This window comes from Pinus tabuliformis, chromosome 3_2, assembly GCF_031772625.1.
Source record: "Pinus tabuliformis cultivar Carrire ecotype Pingquan chromosome 3_2, CPIR1, whole genome shotgun sequence".
Lineage (NCBI taxonomy): Eukaryota > Viridiplantae > Streptophyta > Pinopsida > Pinales > Pinaceae > Pinus > Pinus tabuliformis.
Window position 1 is genome coordinate 77,609,377 of NC_142302.1, and position 16,340 is coordinate 77,625,716.

At 30.9% G+C, this 16,340-nt stretch overlaps 1 protein-coding gene across 2 annotated transcripts in view; it reads left to right on the plus strand.

Moving 5' to 3' along the window:
- LOC149179933 (ras-related protein RABC1-like) overlaps window positions 1-16,340 on the plus strand; it is a 270,374-nt gene that overhangs the window by 167,170 nt on the left and 86,864 nt on the right. For both annotated transcript variants that reach the window (XM_089415850.1, XM_089415851.1), the window contains exon 5: window positions 6,910-7,028. In XM_089415850.1, coding sequence (XP_089271976.1) covers window positions 6,910-7,028 — 119 coding nt within the window. The remainder of the gene's footprint in view (window positions 1-6,909; window positions 7,029-16,340) is intronic.

Sequence of the window (16,340 nt, forward strand, 5' to 3'; positions counted from 1 at the left end):
TTATGGGACTCATCAATGTTGTATAGGTTTTCCACACTAATTTCCCATTTATTTTGATTATAATCTCATCAATAATCACATACAACATCACAACTATTCTTGGGTGCATGGTTGGATGGTCAGTACCTCCCTAAACTCTTCCCAATAGCCCAAACACGACCATTCTCCATCCTTCACAAATATAGTTCTACAAGATTGTCACTTTCCATGGTGTCAAAAACTATCCACAAACTGACAAAGAAACAAATCCATGACTAAAAAATGATACTTGATGGTAAACTCAATATAAGGAAGCAAGGTAAGTCTTGGAATGCAATCATGCACCCTATTAAATTTATTTCTACAATGACTTAAATCCTTGCTCCAATATTTTTTTTTGATGATAATGAGAATTAGTGTTGCACTTATTGTGATATTACCGAAATTATTGCAATAATATCGCTAAAACCAACATCAACGATAATATCAACAATATATATGGTGATAATTTCAATTTATTATGATAATTTGGAAATTATTGCTCTATCTTTGTCATTATCACGTTATAATAAGATTTTTCATCATTTAACTCATTTTTTTAAAAGCTCATAAGTCTTTGAATAGATGATGATAGGTTGTACTATTAAGGCACTCCTTGATGTTAAGGCCATTGGTTCAAATCTCATGGGTAGTCCTGCCTGCCAAACCAAGAAAAAAAATCCTCTCATATTTTAAAAGTGAGTTAGAGGATTGAGCCCTAAGGAAACTATGACTATTTTCCAACAAAAAAAAAAGGGAAATGTGTTGTTTTCTTTTCCCATTATTCATCTGATGAGATACATATACTAGTAGTTAATGGTAATATTAAAATTTTGAAGTAAAATGGACCTTTTACTAAAACTTTTAACATTACCATTAATTATTTCAAGATGTTTGAGAGTGGTGCCAACCTCATTAGATTTCATAGATCCCATTCGAAATTTAGTAGACTTAACAATTTTCAAGATTTCAAGATTGACAAGATTGCCACTGCTTCTCTTGGATTTAGTAATGTATGAGGGAATATAGCTAACAGTTAATCAAGAGAACCAAGCCCTCTGTGTACCATGATGTTGGTGGCATTGATTGTTGGATTCTTCTATCATAACCCTAGTAAAAATGTATCAATCACTCAAACAAAAACACTCCTTTTCTATCCTATTTTATTCTTAGAGGGTGATATTGATTAGGATAATACCAATATAGGCAATGATTTTGATGTTATCTAGCTATTTGTTGTAGCATGAGTTTTTGTTGTTGTTGTTGTTGCACTATATAGGTCATTTAGAGCCTCTTTGTTGATGTATTTTGATCCAAATATGGATTGCACTTGGTGTTAGTTTGGTTATATGCACCCTTGCTATATACATGGAAACTTTGACTATTTGTAGATAATGATTTGACTTCATATGCATGTACATGAATTACATGTTCTTTTCATAATTTGAATATTTTATCTATTTTTTGGTCCACCAATCTTTTGGTCACATTCTGATAACATTACTAAGGATGTTGTGACCATTTTCCATCAAGGAAACAAGGGAAATTCCATTCTTTTCATTCCCATGATTAATCTCATGAGGCTCATCTCATGAGGCACATGTATTTTTGTTTTGATATGATTTTTTATCATCCTATTAGATCTTATGAGGCAAGACAAATATCATACTTATAATTGATATTTGATGTACCAAATGACATCTTATACATTTTACATATCAATCTTATTTTCATGTTTATGTAGCAATGTGTTTTTTTGATGTTGATGTTGCTTTAAAATATTGAAAACAATTATTACTTTTGCATTTTTTATTTTTCTCGATAATTTCCAATAGCTTTCCCAAATATTTCCTATAATTTAATTTTCATACATCAACAATTAATTGTTGATAATGATAAATGTAACATTGATGATGATAATGGTTTGGCTTTCCTAAGATTGGTTCTTGATGATGGTAAACACCTTCCCTTTCATTCCCTCACAACTACAAAGATAAAGGAGCTCAAAAAAAGAAGAAGCAGATTCAACACTTAAGAGGGTAAAAATTGGTCTACTAACATTTTCCCATTTTTGCTACTTTTTTCTAATTTTGTTTGACTTTTGCTGATTTTTTTCCCAATTTTTTCATACTTGTGATGTATGGAATTTTTTTCCCAAATCTCTTGATTTTTCATATGAGGTTTGACATCACAAAAAGATGTGATGTTGGCAAATTTTTGGTGATATTTTCATCTATAATTATGAATACCCTTCCTTCTTTTATTTAGAACTAATAACTAAATCAAATCTCCAACTATAATTCTACTAATGATGGGGAGTTCTGCTAGTGAGTCTTGAAGATTTTCTAATTTTTTTTCCTATTCATCCCAATTATTTGAATAAAACACATTGGCTACCTCATCTATTTTCCTCATAGCTACTATAAACTCATAGGTCATCCGAAGTTTTTTTATTAATTCCCTTGGGATCAGGCTTTCAGCTACCTTAACTAGATTTGAATCCATTGTTCATAGCTTGTAGAATAGTGGCATAAGTTCCTAGTTCTTTATTCTTGTCTCTTTCTTCCTCATGAATGGCTTCTCTTTTGTATTTTTAGCCATTGTATGTGTAATATATTTAGAGTTTGGAAGAGGTTAAGGTGCATTCCTAATTATTAACAAAGATTAGTGTACTTCCAATACAAGTCCCTAGATCAAACAACTCTCACGGGGGATAACTAACTCCTATGAACTCTTCTTATTCCTTCTTTTGTGTCATATGCTACATTTTTCATTGTTAGTTTGGCTACAATACATTATTTTCCCTTTCTCTTGCCTTTTTGTTTGATTTCACCTTCTTCTTTAACCTCTGGGTCTTGGGATTTTGCTTGCAAGGTGTTGCCATAAAATCTAGCAGGCCTTGGAGAGGGGTACCCTACAAGGCTATCACTAGACCAAGTGACAACAATAAGGTAGTAGCCCATTGTCACCATAGCTACTACCCCCTACTCTTTATGGACTTTCACCAATGGGAGGAGTCTTGGTATATAGGTCACCTAATAGGTATTCTAGGTTTTAAAGGTATGAGGTGACTTAAAGGCACCTAATGGAAATACAAAATTTAGGTACAAGGCTCCAACGATTAAGAAGGGGAAATTCACTTTCCAAGTAGAGGCCAAATTGAGGCAAGGCAAGACCTAGGGTTTGATTGATAGGTTGAGAGTTGGGGTGACTCAAAGTCAAGGTGCGAAGAAATGGTTTCCCACAATATATTTCAACAAGGTCATGGCACATGAGACTCTCAAGAATCCCTCAAGTTGAAGCTAAAACGAAACTAGGGTTTTACCCTAGAGAAAGCAACTAGAGCAAGAAAAATTAGGGATGAAATTGGAATGAATACCCAACAAAGTCAATTCAAACTAAGTCGTAGGTGGTGCTTTTCGTCCGATATCAATGTGTATATTTGGAAGTCGATTCCATATTTCCTCTTCGACACACTGCCCCATACATATCTTTAGAGATCGATCAATGTGTAATTGCACCGCTGCTAAAGATCGATTAGCTGTTGTGAAGGACTGAAAGAAGGACTAAAAGAGAACGTGTGCGAAGGAAATCTCATTTTGTGAATTCACTATCGATCTATGAAATTTGAAGTAGTGGTTTGGTCATAGTATTCGCAAATTGTAGAATGCAACATTATGTAAATATTTACGTTGTGTTGAAGAGACTACACATGTCTCATACGAGGTGTCTTGAGGTGCACACCAAATAAAATTAAATATAATTCCATGTATACATCGTACATATGCTTTTCAAATCAAACAAGAACGAACATGTATCATTGTTAAGTAAGATCATGAAGACTTGGTGGAAACAACTCATCCATCTTATTCCATTTCAAAGAAGACATATGGGTGTAGATATGCAAAAGCCCGAAGGATGATGTTGGTGTGTGAATTTCATCTAAGAACATGGTAGAATGGAAGGGCCAAACCAATCTCCTAGGGCTAGGACGATGTGCGTGTGCGTTGCGGTGTCACGAAGGGCATCAAGAAAATGACAACTAGAAAATGGTGATATCATATATCAAAGGAAGCGGTTCAACATTACATTAGAATGGTATAACATTTATTTTGGAATTCTTTATCCCACATGGATAAGACAGTGCAAAACTCAAGTATATTGATAAATGACTCTATTCTTTGATAGACAATCAAAATATGGATGGATAAGACCGTGCAAAACTCAAGTATATTGATAAATGACTCTATTCTTTGATAGACCATCAAAATATGGATAAATTAGATAAATTAGAGGTATGGATAAATTAGATAAATTAGAGGTTGATGGTGTTCATTAGAGGTTGAGATGGTGTTCATTATTAATGACAATGGGTGAAGTGAGTTGGGTGAAGTGAGTTGAGAGGGTGTTCATTATTAATGACAATGGGTGAAGTGAGTGATAGGTTAATGCTTAATAATTTGTTATGGATTTAGTGGTTTTATTTAGAAGTGAGTGATAGGTTAATGCTTAATAATTTGTTATGGATTTAGTGGTTTTATTTAGAAGTGAGTGATAGGTTAATACTTAATAATTTGTTATGGATTTAGTGGTTTTATTTAGATGAGTTTAGTTAAGGATTTAGTGGTTTATTTGGATGGGTTTAGTTAGAATGTCTAGTGATAAATAGTTTTATTACTGGATAGAAAATCAAAATATGGCTAGATTAAGGTTGAGATGATAGTATTTTGTAAGAAATTTATGGTATAGATAAAGTGAGTGAAATGTTAATGCTTAACAATTTGTTATTTTTTTTAGTAGTTTTATTTACATGGGTTTAGTTAAGGAGAAATTGATATGTATGTTTCTGAGTACCTTATATGTTGAGAGTTTACCATGTTTTGTTGTATGTAGATGTCTATATAATAAGAACAATTTTTATGTAGATATTTTAGTGGAAGAATTAAATGAAGAATTATACAATGATAAAAATAAATGACAAAAGAAAGTTAAAGAAGATGAAGGATGACGAATGGAAGTAAAGAAAGTTCACAAAAAATGATGATGGACTTCTAGGCATGAATAGGAAGGAAAAAGAAGAAGTAACAAGAAATCTAAAAGAGGCAAGGATAGAAAGAAAGCTTCAAACAACTAGAGGAAGAAGTAAATGGATGAATAACAAATAAGCAAAAGCAATATAAGAATGTGTAAATAAAAATAATAATGTGTGTTAGGAATTGAGATGCAAAAGCAACTAAAGTGAATGACTATGAAATGCAATTCTTAAGAAGTTTGATGATTCCCCTTGAGAATGTTGTTTTGATGATGGAAAAGAAGATGGTTGTGGTCCTCCCTTGCAAAAGGGATAGATTAACTTGGAGCATGTACGATGTAATTTTTTTGCATGTACTTGAGTTAAACGTTGATAAAATGGTTGTAAGCCTTAATAAAACAAGTATAGAAGATTATGATTTAATATTCAAATCACAAATAGTAAGGGGGAGTATGAAGTATCAGCTCATGCTTGTTTTGAATAATGTCTAAATTATATCATTGATTTGTGATATATAGATCAAAGGTATTGAATCAAAGATGAGGGTAATGATAGAAGTTAGGGATGAAGATTTCATAGAATCGGTTGAGAGATTTAAGGAGGGATTATTAAAGCTAACCATGAAGATGGTTAACTAAATGTCTTATTAGGAAATATTGTTATGTTCAAGGCTATTCTATATAAAGTGACTTACTGTATAATAAGAACGCATATGGGTAAAGAATGATTAAATTGAATTTCCCTTTCCAAAGTTTATTGAGTATAAACTCTTGGTGTCGCTTACTTTATGAGTGTTTGAGTGTATTTGCTATTAAGTTTTAGAACCCAACAAAATGTTTAATTTCTAAGCGAAAAATATTAATAATACATTTTTCATGTTGGGATATTTTGACTATTAGGGATTTACCATGTCTAGCAACAAACTTGACATGTAATAGAAACACCAAATGACAATTTATCAACAATCTCTTCAATGGTTAAAACTAACATGGATTGGGTTTACTAATCTATGTGCATCATCACTAGTAATGTTATGTTGTCAATAAAGTGGAAAAAATTAGCCAGTTCAAACTTGTATTGCATTATTCATATTTTTTTTAAGCATTTGGTACCATGCTTTCAATACTTTAACAACTTGTAATATGTTTTTCATGTTGAGCAAATTATAAAGACATCCTCCATAATTTTCTTATAAAGGAAACAATTTATATGCATATCTTAAAATAAGATGGAATTTACAGTGCAATAACTTACTTATGAATGGTTTACTAATTCCACATACCTAAAAAACCATAACTCATATTTATATGAGACATGCTTATATCACATTTTTTTAATTAATCAACTTAATTAAAAATGATAAGAAAGGCATAGTGAGTCTGCATGGGGTAGCTCAAGCGGCAGTGGCCGTGGAAATGAAGTCTCACCGAACCATAAGTCTTGGGTTCAAATATTGGGCTACCCTTCCCTCGTAGTGGGTTATGTGATGGACATGAAAATCGGAGAGTCCTGCCAAAGCTTACAAAAAAAAAAATGATAAAAAAAGCGTTCCTATTTTTGAGATAAATTTCAACTTTTAATTTATGATTACTACTAACAATATTTCAAAATATCATCTAAAGATTAAATCCTTACCATTAATCTAATAACTATTAATAATTAAATTAAAATTTTAAAATAAATAAACACACCTATAAATATAATTAATTATAAGCGTTATAACTTACTTCAAATTTTTTTCAATATATAAAATAAATAATCCATCCATTACTTAAGAACTTTGGGGCTCTTTAATAGTCTTTTGAATGTCATAGTAAATTTTCCTTACGCTTAATGACATGTTTTGTTGCTTCTTGCAGTTTACGATGTAACTCGTCCTGAAACATTTGCAAATCTCTCAACCTGGGTTGAGGAGGTGCAACTTTATTCTACTAAGCCGGACTGCATCAAGATGCTCGTTGGAAACAAAGTTGATATGGTAAAAGTGTTTTCAAAAATCTATCTTCATTTCTAAATCACTTTGCTTTTGTCCGCTTTCTAATGGGCGAAAAGGGGATACGTGGGTGGAAATTTGTTGACCAAAACCTGTTGCATATAAGAATATTGTGAAATTAGGTACATGTTTTGATTGATTTTAGTTTTTGAATAGTGATATATTGCAAAGTATATGGATTTTCCTTTGAGTTGCTTTGGTATATTTTTCTAATATTCATATTTAATTTGATGTTTTTCATCTTCGTTTTAATTTCTTAAATGGTATGTTAAAATTTTATTTAAATATTTCAAAACTAAAGTTTATTTATGTTGTTTTATTTTGATATTATATAGGGAATTAAAATCATTTAATATGAGTTTATTGATGTTAGATCTTAGAGTTTTGTGATCCATAATGTAGTAAATATGTCTTTTGGATTAATCACATTAGTATTATTTGGTCGATGTTTCGAACCAGTTAATGTGGTTCATCCTTAGGACAAAGGTGAAAAAATCTATAAATCCTAATGAATAAATAACAAGGATGCATCAGAGTCCAGAATTCACTGTTAGAAACAAACTGTTAGGAATTTAGTTTTTTTAATTTTTAATTTCAATTAAAAAATTAGCTGTTATAAAATAGCCGTTAATAGATATTTAATTATTTATTAATAATATTAAAGTTATTATATATAAATTAATTATTACACTAACAAATAACAAATAATTTACTAATAATACTAAATTATTATATATAACCAATTTTTTATTAATTCAATGAGTTTATTGAATTTAAAAGTAAAAAAATGATTAGTTATAATGTTGTAAGACTTTTATAAAATGTTTATTAATTTTATCAATTTTGAATTTATATATATATATATATATATATATATATCGATCGTATCTAACATATTTAATTTAGTAGAGACATCAAGTTACACACCTAACCTAGCAAATACATCAAGTGAAGCACTAAGTAAAGGTAGGAAACCTGCGGGATCGAGTTTAAAACTTTTTATATAACTTTTGCATAAAGCTCAAAGTATTCAACAATTACAACTAATCCACCATGCTAATGAAATTCTTATTATTATTATATAATGATATAAGAAAAACAAGTTCTACATGGTAGCTTTGTCCCTGCCAGAAAAGTTAGGAAAAGATAAATTAATGAAAACAAATTAATGGAAACAATGATGCATCTTCAGGTGGGACAGCACTCACGTTGATAGGCTTACCCTCATTGTCGCATTCATCGGACCATCATCAACTTACATTTGTAGGAATACAACATAATTCAACAACTTGAATAGACTCCTAAAAAATGAAACCTAAGTAATACTCGCAATCTTAGTGAGACTTTAACAAAACATAAGGAAGTATAATAATGACCATTTCTAGAATTTCTCCATTATTCTGCTAACACTCCCCCTTAATTGAGAAATGTGTTCTCTACAACACCTAACTGATCTCTAAATATTTCAAACTTTGTCTTTCTAGGAGATTTTTTAAAGATCTTAGCCGCGTTTTCATTTGTATTACAATAAATGTGATCAACCTCCTTTACTTCATCTTTTTGATGTTGGGTCTTAATATGCTACGATCTGGCATAATACACAGGATTGTTGGCTAGTTTGATGGAGCTTTGATTGCACATTTGATGATGATTCACATTTTTTGTTCTTCTCCCACATCTTCTAGAATCTGCCTCAACCAAACTGCTTCACAAGTAGCACTACATAAATCTTTGTATTGAACTTCAATTTATGACAAAGAAACAATAGGTTGTTTCTTACTGCTCCATGATATGATCCCATATACAAGGTTGAATGCATATCTCATGGTTGTTTTTTCATCGTCATAATTTGTTGCACAATCTAAATTAGAATAATCCACCATCTCAATATCAAGCTCACCAACATTTTTAATGCCAAAATTAGCAGCCCCTTTCAAATTTTGAAAGAATCTCTTCGCTTCTTTCTAGTGGCTTTCATTAGGCTTGGCCTTGAACTAACTAAGGATTATGACTGAATATGTTATGTTTGGCCTAGTTGTAGTAAGAGAGTTTAGAATTTCCACCAACTGACGATACAATGTACCATCCACCTATTTTGTCCCATCATAACTGCAAACTTTAGCATTTTGTTCTAAATGAATTGACACGACCTTACATTAATTCATACTGAACCTTTTAAGTAGCTCCCCTATATATTTTCTTTGTGTGACCAGTGTCCGACCATCTTCTCTCCATATTTAAAAACATAAACAATAATGTAATTCACCAAGGTTTTTCATTTCAAAAACCTATGGCAGTTATTTTTTAATTTCTTCGATCAACTTAGATGCATTTCCTGTTACAATAAGATCATCAACATACAAGGAAATCAAAGCAAAATGCCCCTTATTATATGACTTGATATATAGGTTAGGACCACTCTTACTTTTCATAAAACGTTTTTAAAGAAATAAACACTCAATATTCACATACCAAGGTCTTGGTGTTGGTTTGAGTCCATATAAAACTTTCTTTAATTTGCAAACATGATGTTCTTGACCTTTCTTTTCAAATCCTTCTAGACGAACAAGATACACCTCTTTTTTCAATTCCCCATGCATAAAATCAAACTTGACATCTAACCTATGTAGTTTCCATTTATGTTTTATAGTTAATGCAACCATTAATCTAATTGTGTTTAGCTTAGCTATAGGTGCAAAAGTGTCTTCATAATCAATTATATTTTTTGTGAATAAACTTTTGCAACCAATCTAGATTTTTTTATACTACCATTAGCACTAAATTTGGGTTTGAACAACTATTTGCACCTTATGTGAACTTTATTTTAAGGACAATTATGTTAATTCCCATGTATCATTTTTTTATGGACTCATAATCTTCCTTCATTTCATATTTGCATTCTTTATGCTCTTTAGCTTGTTCAAAATTCAAAGCTTCTATGACATTCATTACTTCAGTCATCAAGGCATAGTCTTTATACCTTACAAGTAGTTGAGTTTGGCATGATGACCTCCTTGGTGCTTCACTATTGTCACCTCTTCTTCTACTTGTGGTGAATCTTCTCCTCCTCTTGGTGTGCCTTGGCTGCTTGAATGTCCATGCCATTGGATTCTTCCTCTTATTTATATCCCTGTTTATCATTTGTTACTTCTTTGGCATTATCATCATAATCATAAAGAATATGTCATGCATCATAACTGTCCACCTTATGACCTTCATCTACATGCTCATGAAATAACACATGTCTACCGGCAAAAGCTTTATGTGTATAGGTATCAAACATTTTATATGTTTTGTGATCCAAACAATAACCGATAAAAATGCACTTGATTGCTTTTACATCAAGTTTTCTCCTATCTTCTTTAGGAATATGAGAAAATGCTTTGCTTCCAAATATTATGAAACGACTTACTACTAGTTTATAATCATAAAAATATTCATAAGGAGTTTTGTCGTTTAAACTTTTAGTTGAAATTATATTTTTCAAATAAACAATAGTACTAACAACTTCAACCCAAAAATCAATGGTAAGATTTTTACCTTTTATCATGCTTCATGCACATTCTATTAAGGTTCTATTGTTTCTTTAAGCTACTCCATTCTATTATGGAGTATGTGACACCATGTATTGTTGCACAATTCCTTGGACTTTGCAATACTCGAAGAATACACCCGATGTATATTCTCCCTCTTGATTTGATCGAAGGATCTTGATATATTTATTTGTTTGTTTCTCAACCATATTTTTGAATTCTTTAAAGCATTCAAATACATCAATTTTTCTTTCTCATAAAATGAACCCATGTATATTTTGTGCAATCATTAATAAAGATCAAGCAATAGTATGCTCCTCCAAGTGATCTTATCTGCATAGGACCACACACATATGTATGAACAAGTTCAAGAATGGCTCTTTTTCTTTTTGTGTATGAGTAGGGAATTCTTCCCTATGCATATTCTCTAATTCACACCTTACACATGTAGTATGTTCATTTTTAAGCAGTGGAAGTGCTTGCACCATTCCTTGATTTTGAGGTAGTAACAAATCATGATAGTTAAGGTCAACATACCTTTGGTGCCATAGAAATTCTATTCAGTTATGGTTGTAGATGCCGACACTTGATGTCTCATGCTCATCACATCAAGCTTATATGAGCCTCCAACTCTGATTCCTAGTGCAATAACCTTGTAATGATGTTGCATATATTTCACCACACAATGCGACTTTACAAATTCTACCTTCAAATCTTGATATGTTATGATAGAAACTAATACTGAGTTCTTCTTTATACCAAACACATACATCATTTTTGAATCTATTTAACACAACCATTTGGTGATGTTACAAATACATCACCATAATATTTAATTTGATGTGAGTGATCATCCTCAAGATATATATTAGCACCATTATTTGTTTCATGATAAATTTCAATCTAGTTCTTATTACAAGACATATGAATGGAGGCATCAGAATCAATAAACCATGCATTTGAGTCATCTGTTTTAGCAGACATGGAAACATTTGAAATAAATAATATGATATCATGAAAGTCATCATTCATTGTTCCTTTTCTATTAACAAAATGACCAATATTCCTTTTGTTTCTACATTGAGATTCATGATACTTCCTTTTAAAGTAATTTCTAGAACACTGTCCAAACTTGCCATAGTAAGGACATCCATCATTCCTTTTAACATTAGCATCAAACTTTAGTGGTGTTATACCTTGATTTGACCTTATATATGGTGGCCTTATATAGTGTGGCTTTTCATATGGTGGCTTACTTACCTTATTTATTTCCCATGGCCTTCCTATGGAAGACTATCTCCCTTTTTCTATGAATACCAAGTATGAATTCTAACACTTGCAATTAAGATTTTTTCTTTGTTCTTCCTCTTGCAGAATACCTATGAGTTCATCAAATGTATGATTTGTTTCTCAGGGTACAAGACATGTAATAAACATCCAATATTATTTTAACATACCATTTATTATAGTTTCAATATCTGTGTTTGAGATCTTTCACCAATACTACCTAGTTTATCTTTCAAATCTTTAATTCTATAAATACAATTATACATTCTCATTCTCCTCCATTTTCATTGAAAGCAATTGAATTTTTAAGAACAAAACTCATTTTTTAGTGTTTTTTTCATACAAAACTTTAAGGATATCCCATGTTTCCTTGGACGACATGCAGTCTCTGATATGCAGAATATTGTTGTCTTTCATGGACTTTATGAGAAGCACTTTTTCTTTGCTCTCATGTTGTTCCCAATCTTGAACTGAGTTGTCAGGTTTATAGGTTTGTCCTCTTGTCCAGATACAATGGGCCAAATATTTTCCCCTTCCAACAAGATCTAAAGATTGAACTTACAATTCACATAATTTGAATCATCTAACTTGTTTGATTCAGTTAAATAGAAATTTTCCAAAGAGTTAGCCATTTTACTGAATACCAACAATTTTTTTTTCTCTTATGCCAATAAATTACCTTTTCAGCTAGGTATTGATATAATCTCACAATGATGTGGGGACTTCAAGACAATGATTGTTCAATGTCACACCACAACTCTTGTTTCCCCTACAATCAATAGACTAAATGGGCAACCTGCTTGTATGCCTGATAAATTCAATATCACGCCATGAAACAGGGAAAATTTTAAGAACCCCCCCTAAATTTATATATATAATAAATGGGCGAATTTCCATGGTATATAGGAAAAATGGAAGGCGATTTTATCAATAATATAATATGCATTTATAATTTTTTGAGGAATCTCTCACTAGGCATGGCGAATATTTTACTCAATTATAAAATCTTGTGTTTATTGAATACACAAATGAAATCATTGCATTTCTTTAAAATATCTTTTGAAATCAAAATTACCGAAATTACATATCGAGAACCTAGTGGGTGTAGGATAAAATTCACCCATGTCATTCACAGAAAGCATGTGAAAAAACCTAATACTATATATAAAACCAAGAAAAATTCAAATTCATCACTTCTAGGGACCTCGTAACCACCCTGCCAATACACAAGTATGTTCCTATTTGCAGTTAGAAAAATTACCCAAATTACAGTCTGTTTACTCCAGCATATGTTGGAAAGTTATAGAAGGATGACTAGTGCAATCAATCCATTCCTTTTAGCCCTGGATTTGTTTCAGTTTAAAACAGAAGTATACAAATATACTTGTCCAATGTCTACGCTTTAACCATCCATTCCTTTTAGCCCTGGATTTGTTTCAGTTTAAAACAGAAGTATACAAATATACTTGTCCAATGTCTACGCTTTAACCATTCACCTTAAGATGTTTTTACAATATAATTTCCTAAGTCTATTTAATATCTTCATTATCATAAAAACCAACCTATATCCATCTTGACTCCACATCTACCACTCTTAGGGGGATGAAATCTATTTATCCCTCTGAGCACTTGGTAGACCCAAAATTAAGATGGATCTAAGATGATGGAATTTCCCCTTTAAATAGTCTATGCTCACATGAATACCATGGTATTACCATGGGTCAATACCATGGGTTATCATAAACCTAGAGCTTAAAAATTACTATTAGTAATTTATAAAAATTAATAAAATTAATAGTTGATTTTTATTTTATTTTTTATTTTAACCAAGCTAAAATGTTTAACATACATTAAATTACAACATCCATTTTTACTCGATCCACCAAGCCCAGAGAGGGATCAAATATTTGGCTTAGTAGATTCAGAGTAAAGATGGATCTATGCTGGTTTAATTCCCCCATTTAAATAAGCTACATTCCAGGTGAATACCATGGGTCAATACCATGTGCCATTTTTGTGAATACCATGGGTCAATACCATGTGCCATTTTTATTTTTATTAATACTAATATTAGGGTTAATAATGTTTTTTGCATGGTATTAATAACAATCTAGTCCATGGTATTTGTCCCATAGTATTTTGCCCATAGGTTTCACCTAAATATAACTCATTTTTTGAGTGTTAGTAAATATAAGGTGACTTATGGAGTAAATATAAAAAAATGTTTTATTTGTTTACCATGCCTCTCGTTTATTTATATTTTTATTAATTTACCATACCTCTTTTACAAATATGGTATTTGGCGCACAGGATTCACTTAAATAAAACCTCTTTCTTGAGCCTTCATAAATAGAACGAGGGTTATGGACTAAATATAAAAAGAGGTTTTATTTATTTACCATACGATCTAGTTTATTTATATTTTTATTTATTTACCATATCTTTTGAGTAAGTATAAAAAGACGTTTTATGGACTAAATATAAAAAGAGGTTTTATTTATTTACCATACGATCTAGTTTATTTATATTTTTATTTATTTACCATATCTTTTGAGTAAGTATAAAAAGACGTTTTATTTATTTACCATACCTCCACTTTACTTATATTTTTATTTGTTTACACCCTTGCATGTATATAAGGTGACTTATGGAGTAAATATAAAAAATGTTTTATTTGTTTACCATACCTCTTTTATAAATATGGTATTTGGGCCTTTGGCCCATAGGATTCACTTAAATAAAACCTATTCTTGAAAATGGGCGAATGGATTCACTTAGATAAAACCTATTCTTGAAAATGGGCGAATGGAAGGTTGTAACTCCTAATTTCAAGGGCTAAATTTACCTTTTCTATCCTCTCCCTTAAAATAAGGTGGGCTATTGGAGGTGATTTGTAAAAATGTACTATGATACAAAATATTCGCCCACTAAAAATTTAAAACCCCTTAATTTCGCCAAATGGCGAACATTTGCCCCTAAAATTTTCTATGCCATGAAATGTAATCTTGCAATAAATCTCTACATCATAGCTCTTAAATCAAGTTAAAACACGGGGAAATGCCAAAAACACCAAGGAAATGATCTCCAAAGTAATAATACACTAGAAAATACATAACTAGCTTGATAGTGCAAAATTTAAACAACTCACACTTAAACTCTCAAACATAGAATATCATTTATACTTGTGATCACTGCATGTCAACACACAATAACAAATCAGGATTGGCATAAACACCACAGTGATCATCGACGATAAAAGCGTAGCAGATAAATTGACTATTTATCGCTCTACAAGGCTTTGTCACTAGAGATGTTACTTTCTCAAACACAACAACTATAAGAATTCAATTCAACATATATATATATATATATATATATATATATATCAATTCAACTGTGTAATAAGTCTCCAATTCAACAAATGGATTATTTACCCCTATGAAACAATCACAATTGTTGTTGGGCAAGACTTTCTCACTAGGGATATTACTTTCTAAAACACAAACGTAATAAGACTTCAATTCAACACACACTAATAAAATGATTCAAAAGTTTTAATATATTACCCAAAAAAATATTTACTTAATATTTTATATGAGTAAATAAATAAATATTTATAATCAAAATATAATTAATACAAAATTAATAATAAATAAATTACTATAATGTGAACTTCAACCACAATTAATAAAAAATAATTATAAAATTGTCAGTAGAATAAACTATTATATTTCCTATTATTGTGCATCAAATTCTCTCGGTATATATATAAAGAATTATCAAATAAATATTCGAAAATACATATATTTTGAGTTTATATAATAAAAGTAAATTGTTGGACTTACTAATTAAAACTTATATCGTAATTAGATGGTAAAGATTATGGTGGAAAACTGCGAGGCCATGTAAAGGATTCTCATATGTTTTAAAGAACACATAATTCAAATGGATCTGTCAATTGCTAGTCTGAAATTTTCTGTTGGTATCCAACCATGAGATCATGAGGATGGATATGGGATTCACGGTGAAAAGGTTGAAACATCAGAGGGTCACACAACATAAAATAGGCAAGGAAAGAGGCACACGTCGGAGAATAATTTTTGAGAAAATTTCAATCGCTCTAACAAGGTTCAAGATAAATGCATCATATAATTCAAGGGAGTATTTATGATAATTGCATCATGTAATTCAAGGTGAGCATTTAGCACAAAATTTGAGACGCGTGAATGTGAATTGCAATCGAAGATGATAGACGTGATTTACCAACAAAATCTAGGCACGGATTTTGAGACACTTTTTTTTCAGTACGAAAAAGTCAGATTTTATATTAATATCAGATCAGTCACATAGTACATAATTTTTGGCAGAAGCCACTTGCTATAACATGGCCAAAAAAAGTCTATAAACAGTCTTCTTCTGTATCTATTACTCCTGAAAGTATGCAAAAAAAGAGAAAGTTGAGAAAATGACAAGACTA